The sequence below is a fragment of the Geospiza fortis genome, unplaced genomic scaffold (assembly GCF_000277835.1).
Source record: "Geospiza fortis unplaced genomic scaffold, GeoFor_1.0 scaffold133, whole genome shotgun sequence".
Taxonomy (NCBI): domain Eukaryota; kingdom Metazoa; phylum Chordata; class Aves; order Passeriformes; family Thraupidae; genus Geospiza; species Geospiza fortis.
In genome coordinates, this window is record NW_005054675.1 from 179629 (window position 1) to 193692 (window position 14064).

General features: G+C 41.1%; 1 protein-coding gene across 1 annotated transcript in view; it reads right to left on the minus strand.

Annotated features, from left to right (window-relative positions):
- LOC102042435 (amine oxidase [flavin-containing] B) overlaps positions 1-14064 on the minus strand; it is a gene marked incomplete at its 5' end in the record, with an annotated part of 35180 nt that continues 21116 nt past the window's right edge. The window contains 8 exons of the mRNA XM_031065091.1: positions 1-1535; positions 4693-4854; positions 5255-5317; positions 6874-6985; positions 8091-8188; positions 9107-9164; positions 13569-13622; positions 13757-13812. Coding sequence (XP_030920951.1) covers positions 4699-4854; positions 5255-5317; positions 6874-6985; positions 8091-8188; positions 9107-9164; positions 13569-13622; positions 13757-13812 — 597 coding nt within the window. The remainder of the gene's footprint in view (positions 1536-4692; positions 4855-5254; positions 5318-6873; positions 6986-8090; positions 8189-9106; positions 9165-13568; positions 13623-13756; positions 13813-14064) is intronic.

A 14064-nucleotide genomic window follows, 5' to 3' on the forward strand; every position in this document is an offset into this window, starting at 1 on the left:
TTTGACATGACAATATTTATTGATTCTAATTAAGGTTAAAAAAATTTCACAGCTGTCAGATAAAAATATCTGCAAGAGCCTATTTAAAAGAGAGCTGAAGAAGGAAACCAAGGGAGACAGTCACCACAGAGGCACTTTAGAAAATGCTACAGTTATAAAAGGCACAAATTCATCACACACGCACAGCATATATATTCCTGCAAAGTGAAGTCACTCTTTTAAAATCTATTTTCCAAAACACAGAGGCAGGCACCACTGAGCACTGAGCTGCACAGGAGCACAGCAGACACGCCACAAGCGGCAGTCTAAGACAACGCCTAAAGGAATTCACTGCAGAGACACTTGGAAAGCCAGGCTGCTTTGGCTGTCTCATTTTTACACTCTGTTCTTCAACAGAAGGAAGATCAGGGTGATCTCAAGGTGGTGGAGACAGGAGAGGGAATGTTAGTTTGTTTGAACATAGGTCAGGTTTATTTGTGAATGCTTGTCACCTGTGATTTGAGGGGGTTTGCTTCTTGCTCAAGAGCAGTGGCAGGTCTGTTATTTAATCTTGGCTCCCTAGTATTTCTGGAGGCCATAAAATTCCTTTTTCTCCAAAATATTACTTTTTCATGTCTCAAAAAAGGGGGAAAAAATCTTAAAATTTCTGCACATCTGCAAAGCCTACTTCAGTGAAACAACAGTCCCACTGTGGACACAGAAAGATTTCTTTAGGCCCCATAGTTTCTTGTCCAGGCCATGGGTTCAAATGATGGGCAATGCTCAGAGAGGAACTTAATTACTTGATTAATGCCTTTGTATTGAGAGCAGATGTGCTATATGGAATCAAGATCTGTACTGGGGAAAAAATGCACAAATTAAAGGGAAGACAAGGGGGCTGCCTCAGATTGCTCACATCCTTGTGATTGTTGAGTAGTTTATACAATTAGATTTCAAGTACTTTGGTTAACACAGATTTTTATGCCATGACCCGTCATTCCTTGCAAGGTACAGTGGCTATCAGAACAGTGTACAAGAAAGTAAATTTCGGGTTTTTTTTAAAGTAAACTCTTATGAGCATTACAAAATATGCATGATAACACAGTTCAGTTTGTAAGAGACAAATACAATTATTTCCATGGTTGTTCCTATAATACATATTACAAAGCTGGTAAACTCTTGGAACTTTCATGACAGCAGTTGTCTCATCAAATGTGTTAATAAATTAAGAATACAGCATGACTGGTTATCCATAAAAACAGACTTCATTCCTCTCTTTAAAGGGTTGGCATGAATTTTAATTTAAAAAATGTAAGCCAGTGCTAACAGTTCCCTCTACTCATAGGGAAGCAGCTTGATTCTCTACCTCCATTTATCAATTCCCTCATCACACTGGCATCCATGTACACACAAGGTGCCACATGTTCCTTTTGTGTGGAAATGTTGAGAAAACAGTGGCAAATCCTTTTTTAATCCCATAGTGGTGGGAATGTCCACAGCACAATCATAGCAAGACGTGGCTGTAAAAACAGAGCTTTCCAAAAAGCTTTGGCAGTCTGCAAGGAAGAAGACAGAGATTTTAGTGTGTTAATAGAGATGTCACAGTTCTGACCTCCCAGTTCCAACCAGATTTGATTAGAAATCTCAGGGAATCCAAATTTATTTTTAATTAATTATTTTGAATAAATCCCTGTTTCACCTACTTTAGTTGTGGCAGAATAAGATGAGATATGCTTTGTGGGACTGCTTTATAATTTTTTCCCATTTTTCTTTCACTTTGAAACTAAGAATAAAAAAGGCTGATAAGTATTGAAACTTTTCAATTTTTTTTTAATTGGCCAATCTCATGAAAATTTTAAGTTATAATTCAGTTCCGTTTTAAATACCTAATTTCTGGTTTTGATTGGAATTTTTCCTCCTGTGTCCCCTGATCTTGTTAAACTGGGAAAAATTTCTGCCAGGTTCAGGAGCAAAGAAGAGAGGAATATATTTTGCATGTGAATAAAACCAATTTATCCTCATTAGTTTCATGAATTTGCTCCTCTTTAGAGAATGTGGAGTATTTCTAGGGCAGAAGCAGGACCTGGATTCCAAACAGTTTTGGCAGAAAAATCATCTGCAAATGCAGCAGCTCTTTATCTTTAATCTATGTATTCACTGTCTAGCACTTACAAATATTAGAGCCAGGACTTCAAAAATGCCTTCCCAAATTTAGGTTCCTGTATTTATTTCTGGCCTGAGAATTGTGTGACTTGCCAAAGCTCTGAACTTCCCATTCAGCTTTCAGTTCCTAATTCATGTAGTAAATAAATCACAGGGAGAGAAAGCCACGTAGAAGCTCTCTGCAGTAGGCAAATGTCCCAGCAAATTAGAGCTCCATGTGATACAACCAGAGAGGCCATATGCACACTGCTGCACTCCTCCTCTGCCTTAAAGATCTTTTATGCCTGAAAAGTTCCCCCATGCATTTTAAAAGGCTGTTATGAGGCTATTCATTTGTGATAAAATCCAAGCTGCTGCTCCAAGATGATGTTTAACCAGCACATCAAGTTAAAAAGAACAAAACCTAAGGGCCAGAAAGCGAGGTGCTGCTCACAAATATTACAGCTTTCCAAGCAGTTCAGTGCATTTCCATGGGACTATTTGGAGAACAAAGTACTGCTCTACACAAGTAAGATAGATGCTAGCCCAAAAATCCTGCCTGAGACTGGTGATACAGCTCCTCCACCGTCTGCTCACACCAGTTGCTGAAGTTATTATTATACTTCCCTCCATGGCTCTTTACTGCAATCCAATATTTTTTACATATAAATTGCTACTCCTTGAAGGGAGGAGTGCAGCAAACAGGCTCTGAAAAATTCCAGACATCTCCAGCTTCATGTGCACCAGATCTTGTTCTCAGCCACACCTGTGGCTCCCTGTTTCATCTTGTGCACAGGTAACATAGCAGAAATATCTAGAACAAGGTACCAACACACTGACAAGTAGGCACTGAGGTTTTGGTGGGTGGATTTTTATTTTTCTTACTTCTCCCCCTACCCCTGCCTACTGCCTTCTTTCTATATTATTTTTTTCATTTTTGAACAGTACCAAGCTGTGGAGAGCAGAAGCACTTGCATGTGACTCTGCAATCCACAGTTCTCTTTGCTCTCACTATCATTTAGATCCCTTATTAGTTACCAAAAGTGCATAGTCAGTGCAACACAGCACAGCAGGCAGAAGTGGAACTGCTAATCCCATCAATATGGTTGTTAGGAAAGACCAAAACTCAAAATCAGCAAATCTGTGCTCAGCATGAAGCAAGAGTTTGGGGGCAAATAAGCTGGAGGTTTTTTTGTTTTGTTTGTTTTTCTTTTGTTTGTTTAATGCCAACACTACATTTTCAATCCCATTGTGCCCTAGCAGGCAAGAGACAGCCTCAAGGTGCTCCCAGGGACAGACACACTCCACTGGTCAGGAGCTCTGCTGTGCCAGGCAGCTGTGGACACATCTGGGGAGCCTGAAATTCAACCACATTGCCAAACACAGCACAACTACTGTCCTTGAGCTCACTGTAGGACACATATGCCACTGGAAATGCCAGCATCCCTATGGTTGCATGGTTCAGATGGATAAATTTAGTCTGGCTTGTTCCTTAGGTGCTTCCTGGGTAAGAAATAAAAATACTGATAGTTTCTTACCAGATCTGCATTAACTATCTGATTATTCTGTAAGCTGTGGGTTTCTTTTCTCAGTCTACCCCACAGGAAGATAGAAATCCTTGGTTTACAACTAGAGACTTTGTTGTACAGTACAAATAGGGCCCATGGAGACTTGGGGTTCAGGGTCTGATTTGACATAAGAGTAAAACCAACCAGAAATCTCACCAGAATAGGCTTCAGAGAGGTATTTTGTCACTTCTGTTCTGAGATCTGGATCAAAACCTCAAGGTGATAACACTTGGTACCCCAGAAATTCAAGAATCAAGAAGTTACTGCTAGAAGTAGGGCTGGACCCTAGGGGTTCTTTTTCAATATGGATCCCTTTACTATATCCTTTCCCTCTTGCCTATTTTCTCTACTGTTTTCACCTCTTCCTCAGATTTTGGAGACAGAAAAGTATGTGACAGAAAGAAGGAGAAAAAGAAGAAGGAGAAAAAGAAGAAGGAGAAAAAGAAGAAGGAGAAAAAGAAGAAGGAGAAAAAGAAGAAGGAGAAAAAGAAGAAGGAGAAAAAGAAGAAGGAGAAAAAGAAGAAGGAGAAAAAGAAGAAGGAGAAAAAGAAGAAGGAGAAAAAGAAGAAGGAGAAAAAGAAGAAGGAGAAAAAGAAGAAGGAGAAAAAGAAGAAGGAGAAAAAGAAGAAGGAGAAAAAGAAGAAGGAGAAAAAGAAGAAGGAGAAAAAGAAGAAGGAGAAAAAGAAGAAGGAGAAAAAGAAGAAGGAGAAAAAGAAGAAGGAGAAAAAGAAGAAGGAGAAAAAGAAGAAGGAGAAAAAGAAGAAGGAGAAAAAGAAGAAGGAGAAAAAGAAGAAGGAGAAAAAGAAGAAGGAGAAAAAGAAGAAGGAGAAAAAGAAGAAGGAGAAAAAGAAGAGAAGAAGAAGAAAGAGAAAAAGAAGAAGAAGAAAGAGAAAAAGAAGAAGAAGAAAGAGAAAAAGAAGAAAGAGAAAAAAAGAGGAAAAAGAGGGAAAAAAGAGGAAAAAAAGAGAGGAAAACCCTCAATTGTGAGGCATTGAGCTGGCACCTTTTTTCAGTTTCGAACCAGAAGTCCCTTTTTGTAGGCAAATAGCCCAGCTGCAGCCACAGAGGTGAAGAAAGTGGAAAATCCAATCAGCTTTAGCAGTCCTGGCACAGATGGCAAGTTCCTCTCCCAGAAGGTTGTAGTGATGGGCAAAGCTGGCACATCCTGTGGGGAGAGCATCCATTATCCACAGAGCATCTCCACTGTGAGGAGGGATATAAATCAAGAGATTCTTGCAGCAGGAACAGAACTGGGTTGAAGCAGTAATATCTTATCAAGAAGCAGTAGATCCAGATTTTCTGCTCAGTTAAAGGGAGGAACACACACATGGAAAGGATTCACAGCCCAGTTAAGAACTGCAGCTCTTTCCATTCCTGCCTTACAGGTTTGCCACATGGGTTTCTATCCTCTTCCTTTTTTAGGGAAGGGAAATTTCGGTGAAAAAGGGGAAGTTTATTGTGGCTTTGATTCAGTGAACTTATACAAAAACAGACCAAAAAAAAATTATCTCATCAGCAAAACAGCAGAAAAAACCCAAATCCGTTTTATCTGCATAAATACTTACAACTGATTCAGGTTCTGGCTTCCAAATTTCACTGTCTGGGATTTTCCTCATAGCAAACAGTATCTGAAAACAAACAACATTCTCAAGTACCAGTGATTCTTCAAGACAGAAAACAAATAAAATTCAATTGTTGTTTAAAAATGGCATGACTGAGCACGTAAATCACAGTGTATTCAAATTTTAAAAGAAAACTCAACCTTTTACAACTTATTTATGGAAAGGGCTGATATTTCATAAGACACTCCTCCTAGTGGAACACAGAAACAGAATAATCTCTTTATGCTTAGTTAGTCCTTGCAAGATATTGGAATTTGGCCAGCCCCAGGGAAACAGGATAATGTGATTATGACTAAGAGTTAAGCAGACACTCATGGCAAAGTGAGGCATGAAGACACCAGCTACAGGGAACAGCTCATTTTGCAAATTTTATCGTGATGTAGGAAGAGGAACAGCATCCTGGGAGTGATGACAGACCACTACTTTCAACCAGAGAAAAGCAAAATTAAAACTAAAACCTTTGCAATGGGACAGTTCCCATTCCAAGTATCAAAGATAGCAGAGATCAGTAGGATAGCAAAGACTGTTTGAAATTATATTCAGGGAAGATAGCAAGATTAGCTTCTTCTACAGTGAAATAAAATGGAGATGGTGATAATAATGTTTTCTCTATTGCAGACACTTGTAGATTTAAGATTTAACATCTTTTACAAGGGGCTTTTAGTGTAGACAAGACTCATGGACAGTGTCCATGCAGGAAGTGAGAAGCACTGAGGAGATGCAGGAGAGTGAGAAGCACTGAGTTTTCAACATGTTTTTCTTTCATAAGTAAATAAGGAAAGGAAAACATCAAAATTTTTACCAGTCAAGTGCACTTATTTAGTCCCCTGCTGTAATGTCATTATATCAGAGAGGTCATGAGACCTCTGGATCTTTTCAGGAGCACCTTAGGTATAATTTTCTCAAATGGGATAATTTATGAACAATTGATCTCTGTCTCTTGGGGCAGGGGCATGGGCTGGATGAACTCTCCACATTCCTCCCAGGACAATTTGTGTTCTTTGACTGGTTTTTAGCCACAAGGTTCCCTTCGCCTCATAAAACAAAGATTAAATTTCTTTTGCTGCTCCATAAACTCTAATGTTCTGGAAAATACTCAGGAAATTGGCATTTTCTCAGAAGAAAAAAAATATCTAAGTCCTTGTTTAGTGACTCTGTGTTAAGGCTGTCTCAGTGTTGGAAACACTGAGGAAGGGCCTGGCTTGGTGTGCAGAGCTGCAGGACCGAGCTGTTCCCTGCTCTAAGAGCCAGGATCTCTCAGTACAATGATTAACAGATTTGGGAGAAAAATGACTGGGGGAAAGTTTGGGACTTCTGTAAAAGAAGAAAGAATTTAATCCTAGAATCAAAGGGAGAGTTTGACAAAATAACCAGAGTCCTTCCTAACATTCCAAATCTAAGCGGAAAACCTTCATCCTGTTTGAAGTCGATCCCCTTTGCAGGGATTTGCATCAAGACTCAGAACACTCGAAGCTGTCAACCCTCAGTTCTCATTTCCCCTCCAACTGCAAGATCTTTTACTTTCCACAGGACATTTGACAGTGTCCCCTGAGCATCTGTACCTCTCTGGTTGCTCTTTCTCCAGCCTGGACAGCCCCCTCCATGTATCCACTCCATTCAGTGGCTGTCTCTGTGCCAGCAAAATAAATCCTGCCAACGGGCTGCCGAATGATCCTGGAGGGGGACAAGCAAAAAGTCACATCAGCTTACCAGGAAAGAACTGAAAAAGCTGGGTTAATTCTGGAATAAAAATGTTTTAAATGACAGCAAGCACTTGAAGATAATAGCACTGGGTGAGTGGAGCTGGAAGGGGAGTCTGGGTTGCATTTAATTTCTTACCGTGAACACATCAGTGTTCACATTTTTAAATGTTTACACTGTTCATAGGTGAAAATGACAACTACAGGTGAAAAGGACAACTATTTTGAGATGAGACTTACAGTATCTCACCGTTCCAGCCTGTGGCATAAGTACCAATGCCAGGCATTACTGGCACAGTGCAGCATTCTGAAGTATATCCCCATAATATTTGAAGCAATAAGTAAATAAACAAAAACCATTGTTTTAACTCTATTTTTGCCAGAATCTGCAATAATTATCATTTTAATTACCTCAAATACTAAGGCCTCCATAAGCTCTTTGTTACAAGGCTTTATTGCTCTAAGTTACTTTTAAATTATAAGAACTTAAACCTCAAAAGTATGGCTCTTCTACCACATTTAAAACCTGTGTATCTAAATCAAATCACCAGTCTGAAGTAAGTCTTTTTCTTCTTGGTAAATCTCATTTTCATGCAAAAACTTAAGTGGGAGAAGACTGTATACAATGGCACACTGATCACTATATTAAGATTTCACTGCTAAAAAGAAAGGAATGGTCCAGAGAAATCACTCATTACCATTGGCATTAGCAAGAACTAAGTCTCTGCCAGTATGTTTAAATCATCAGCTAAAGGTCTGCTTGAAATGGTTACACTGATCTCAAATACCCAAAACCATTTTTGTAAGAAGACTGTGGAAGCTTCCCAACTCCCTTCCCAGAACCTCCTCAGCTGAACTCACCAAACAACAGGAGTGAATAAAAGCCCCTCATGATACTGTACTCATCCATCATAAAGCCCAACAGAGACAAGTGGAAGGTTATCCCATTTCAAACATCCCTCAGTGATCTTAAAGGTATGAAGTGAACAATGACAGAGGATTTATGACCCTTTCTGAGGATATTTATTAACTTGGTCTTATCTTAGCACTCCAAAGCCCACTATAAATAGACACTGTACCTTCCATACTGAGTCATTATGCCTGGTGGGAAGTAGGCTGTGTAGCAGCCCCCAGAATACTGCTCTTCACACCAGTTCTTCTCTTCATAATGCACAGGCTGTAAAACAGAGATTAATTCACTCAGGGAAAGGACAAAGTCTCGAAGAAGTTAATAACAGAACTGAGAAAGAGCAGAGAAGAATGGTTTATCATTTGTTGTATGTCAACATCTGACAAGATGAGCACATTTAACAAATCTCTTAATGCAGCATGAACTCAACGCAATAAGCCCTGAGTTTTTAAAAATAAGAATACACTGTCTAAAAAACTAGTTAATCTGGCCATTCTGGAGCATAATCCTCTTAATCTGTCAATGTTAATTTATGTTTTGTGCACGTACTTTGAGCCATGTAAAGCAAAATTAACCTCCAGTGTTTACAGTTGTAATACTTGCAATGTGTACATTGGGTACAAATATACTCTGTTAAAAATGCAAAGTGTGGCACTTGCATGGCTCTGTGTACAACATCATTGTGTTGAAAATCATGTGTTTTTCAGATTGGTGTCTACAACTTTTAACTCTGTGAAATTGTTCTTAAAAGTACAATTGGCGTTGATCACATAACTTAAGTGTGAGATCACACCAATCCTCGCAGGCATTTACCTTTACAGGGAAGGGAAGGCAAGGGAAAGGCAAAAGAAAAACAACCCAACACGTGCAGCAGTGGATCTTAACAACTAGTAAGAGAGAAGACACAACATGGACAGAGAGGGAAAGCCAGCCTGTCAGTGTGACAGCGGCTGAGGTTTAGGGTGGCAAGCACTGAGAATCCCAGCCATGGAGCTGGACAAGAATATACCAACAAAACCACCTTTTAATGTGTCATTAATGTTCACAAAGCTCTTTCTTATCCTCACTGTCAAAGCCAATCCAAGGCTTGCCATAATCTTCTCTCCACTCCCCTGGTGAGGGCAGCAAGCGCTCCCAGAGCTGGTGCCTTTCCCAAAGGTGCCTTTGCAGAGATTTTGTGCTTACATGTAAAGCTTCCTCTGATCCCAGAACCTTTGCATAGAGCTCACACAGCCTCGTCTTCCTGAGAGAGAAAAGCAACAGAAGACTTCAGTGTGAGGAAAGAGAAAACAAATCACTTCTAACATACCCTGCTTCTAACAGGACAAGTATTGTATCTGCTTGAATTTGAGGTTCCAGCTTTTTAGGATCTATCCCAATTCATCAGCCTCTGGAGCGCTAGAAATAATCTGAGCTCCTGTGCTGCATAAGTGCTGATTTTCCAGCAGTTTTGCAAACTGTTTTCTTAAGATAACTCCAGCAGCCCAAACCCTCAAATTACCCAAATGGTCTCCAGCCTGTCAGGAAAATAAGTAGTGAGGCATTGCACTTTTTTGGCTTGGCACACAGTCTAACTTACAGTTTGTTCCTAAAAGATGCAGGTCTCAATATACTGCAGCTCTCAGGGAATCAGTAGTTCATTTCTGTTTATATAAAATTTCCTCCTGTTTTAAGTTTATGAGTCTATAAATCATTGAATGTACTTCATTCTTGGGTCTTACTCTTAGCCATGCTGCACCAATTCCCAAAAGCAAGATGATCAGGATGAAATAACAATTATAGAAAGCAAGCACAGCCCTGGAAAGACATTTACTTCTGGAAGAAAATCCAGTGCTCCAGAAAAAGCCATGCTGGGCACAGAAACACAGGAGTCCCAGCTCTGAAACTGTGAGGGCTCCTCTTTCAGCTATAAAAGTATGTGAGGAAACCACACATGATTGCTGCAAGAAGCAACCCAGCTCTACAGGAGCCCAGCTATACCCATGATAAAGAAATCAAAGAATGCCATGGAAAGAGGATGAAGAGAAACAGGATAACTTGAAGGGCCTTGAAGGTGTGAAGGCCTCACATGCAGGTAGGAGATTGAACAAGATATTGAAGGTTGCTACAGTTCAGGAAGAGCTGTGGCCCTGGGGTGGTTTTGCTGCTGGCTGGTGTCAAGCCCAGCAGCAGCAGGGGGAAGGAAACAGCCCCTTCCTTTTGCCCTGGGGCACAGGACCAGGGTCAGCCTGCCCCAGAAGCAGTGACAGGCCAGGAAGGCTCAGGGAGCTCCAGGACCTGAATATGAACATTCCCCTGCAGTCAGGGGTGACACAAATCCAGCAACAGCCACAAGGAAAAGGGTGATGTCCCAATTTCTCCAAAAGTGAGGTGAACACTGTGCCCTGCAGACCACCAGCACCTACCCAGTGCCTGAACAGAACAAAACCATTTTAACAGCAGGGTCCAGCCAAGCCTCTGCTGATGTCTCACAAATGCCACCAATTCCTCCTTTCCAGGCAGGTCAGAAACACCACAGGGCTCCACAGGAAAGTGAATTATCACCTTGGGACCCATCTGCTCCTCCCAGCACCATGCTGGGGATGAGGAAGACCCCTCTAGACCTGCCTGTGCCCTGTCCTTTTTCCACAATGACCTGCAGACCTGTCACATTCACATTTTCTGAAAAATCCCTTCGCCCAGGACTTTTCTCCTGGGAAGCTGAGAAGCCTCAGGGACAAAGGAAAACAATTCTTATCTCATTTGCTTCTCCTATGTTGTGCTCATATGTGGAATGTGTTTGGAGATTGTTTACCCACAGGTGATTGTTTCATTGGGTTTCTGTGAATTGTTTTGACTCATTGGCCAATCAGGATCAAGCTGCGTCAGGGCTCTGGAAAGAGTCAGGAGTTTTCATTATTATCTTTTTAGCCTTCTGTAAGTATCCTTTCTGTATTCTTTAGTATAGTTTAGTATAGCATTCTTTAATATAATATAGTATCATAAAATAACAAATCAGCCTTCTGAGAACATGGAGTCAGATTCATCTTTCCTTTCTGCCACGGGGGTCCCAGCAAATACAATACAGACCCTCCAAGGAGCCTGGAAATGGCATATCAGTGACAGGTAGGTATTGTCACTTGTGGCTAGCTGCAGGGCTCCATGAAGGTGCAAGTTCACAGCTGTGTGCTGAGTACATTGCAAACACAGATTAGTTAGTTTAAGATAGCTGTGCAAAGGAAAACATTAAGCTTCAGGTCAAGGGCATCTTCAGACTCTTAAGAAGTGTAGACGTTGGAAGGAATTAGTCATCAGTAATAGGGTATTATTTGACAAGAAAAAACCCAAATGAGCAAACAAAGCAAAAACCAAACCAACAGTTTCTAAAGGATTGAATTGTATCAACATAAATCAATCACTGAGGACATTACTCCTAATAAAAGCAACCTTTGCATCTTGCTGGTGTCTCTGCAAGATCTGCATTTTTTGTCCTAGAGAAGTTTAAAGCAATTCTTATTAATGGACTTTTAGTCAATGCTATCATGGAACATAATAGCACTACATGGAATAATATGCAGCGAGAAATATCCCCATTTTTTGGCTTTGGGCTCAGCTGTGAAATTGCTATAAGCACTAAATAAGAGGAATGTTATGCCTGGAGCTACCAAGGTAGGCTCCTATTGGGAGTCACACTGTGGCCAGTGTGGAGGAAATGCAGACACTCAGCTCCTTTCCTGGTCTCCTACTCCTCATCAGCATGTGATGCCATGGCCTTCATGCACAGCTCTGAAAGGCTGGGCACAATCTCACCACTGGCACCTGACCTGGGAAGACCAGCTGGGAGGCAGCAGTGAAATTTACTTCCTTTAGTCTGGCTTAGCTGTAAAAAGATTTCCATCCTCTCCCACAGCTTCGAAGTCATAATTTAGGATAGCTACTACAGACTCTACATCCTACTCTGCATATCCAAGGACTACCAAAATTGGCACCATGAAGGGAGAGCCCAGGTTGTGTTGAGCACAGCATCTCAGCAAGGTTCACACTCTGCAGGGTGTCACAAGAAGCCTGTGCTCAGAACAGATCCCTCCCTGCAACACCACAGCCCTCATCTAAATTATAAAAACTGGTTGCACCCTGAGTGTACACTGGGAGAAGGTCTGGGCTCTGCCTTGTCCTGCACCCCAAATTCCACTGGAAGGAGAGTTGTGCTCTTGGGGAGGACAGGAGCTGTTCCTGCCTTTTCTGGCTGTGGCCAAGACTACTGGAGCCAGAGGCAGCCCTGCTCCAGGGTACAGGCAGCACATTCCTGAACCACTCTTTACCAAGGCAAAGTCCCTCCTAGTCCAAGGTTTATTCCACAAAAGACCAGAGTTCAAAACTCCTGTGTAAAACCTGGCTGCTGGCAGCAGCAGAGCCAGGTAACTGTGCCAATGCTTTTAATGGCCAGGGAAATGACTGGAGCCTTGCAAACAGCCAGGACAGACCCTAATTTCATAGAAAAAAAAAGTGTTCTCAAGGACTGCAAACACTCAGTTGTATTGAGAGTATTCACACACAGTGTAAGACACCATTAGGTATTCAGGATGGCTCAAAATTTTGGGCACACTGGGTTTCAGAACACCTACATGACTTTTATCATCTGGCACCTGCTGGGCCTCTATCTCAAGCCTCAGTGCTTGTCCATTCCTGCCAAAATTAAAAGGGCTCTGTGGTACCAGGCTGTCATTTGAAAAGGCTGGGACATAAACAGCTCCATTTGGACCCATTATCCCAGACTGCCAGACTACCTGAGATGACTGCATCTTCTCTAGTTAGACCAGGTATTACTGTAAAAATATTTACTTGGGCACACTGCTCCTTTATCATATTTTAAAATCAAATGTATTTTCTCCCTGTCAAACCAAGGCTCTCCTCATAATCCACAGCTTCTACTTGCAGCTTTGATTTGATCAGATACAGTGAATCAGTGTGATGGAAAATAAAAAATCATTACTTTATGAATTCCATTTTAGTAATATTCCAAAGAGCACTACTCTATGCAGAATTTGTTTCAAGAAGACAGTAAAATGACCTTCATCTGTGCCTGAAGGGCAATTTTTTCCCCACACTGAGGGTCTAGGGATGGAAGCAGCTTTCTGACCCCATAGTGACGCTGAAGCTTGCTCATGGCAGCTACAGGTTCAAGTTGCACTAAGTTACAGATACTAAAAGGACCCTCCAGGGTAAACAAAAAATGAAGATAAAATCAAACACAGAGGTCAACCCTTTCCCTTCTGACAAGCTTTCCAAGAGCTCAAAGCACCTGCAGGAAGCCACAGAGGCAGCAGTGGGAGGAGGAGGCTGGTCCTGGACAATTTAGAGCAGAATATCTACACTACTTTCATACTGAGCACCTTAGAGCTGTTCCTTAGAAAGAGTCACATAAACAGAGAAGCCTTGTGGGAAAATAAGAACCAGGACCAGAGAGTTTCCAAAGGGCAAGAGCTGTGTAGGAATTCCATGGGTCCTTCATCCAAAACCAAGTAAGGCATCTTCTTCTTTAATGTCTGCCTACTGGCACAAGCTTACAGACAACTTCCTTCAAATCAGGGCATTTTTTTCCTGCTCTGGTCATTTATAACAAGATTTTGACACGAATTCCACCCAGATCTCCAGGGTTTGTACTTACCTTTCTTCTTTGGTGAGACCTGTCAGTCTTCTACACTTTCGAGCAAGAATGAAGCTGGAAGACCACAAACAATTTACTCCATTATGCTGCTACATCCCCTGCATTATTTAAAATGCCAATAACTTAGGATGAGATGCTGTGATTCACAGTAATAGCTTTAGGGTCTCTAATAAAAACATCTATTTCACCTTTCTGCATAATGCTCTACCTGCTGCTTGCAGGACTCATTTAGGAAGGAACCACTCTGAAATTCATGTCAGAATATTTGCATGAGCTGTTCCCCAATTACTTTAATTTCATACAGCCTTGGGTGCAGGCATATAGCAATGACACAACACCTGGGACTGAGCTGGGAATAGTTTTTTAATAAAACTTTTAAGAGTGATCATATTCTCTGGTTGCTAAAATAACCAGAACAAAATAAAATTTAATTCTAGAAAACAAATTTTCATTTAAAGAACTGAAGTACTTAGAAGTACACTTTTGTAATCATCCT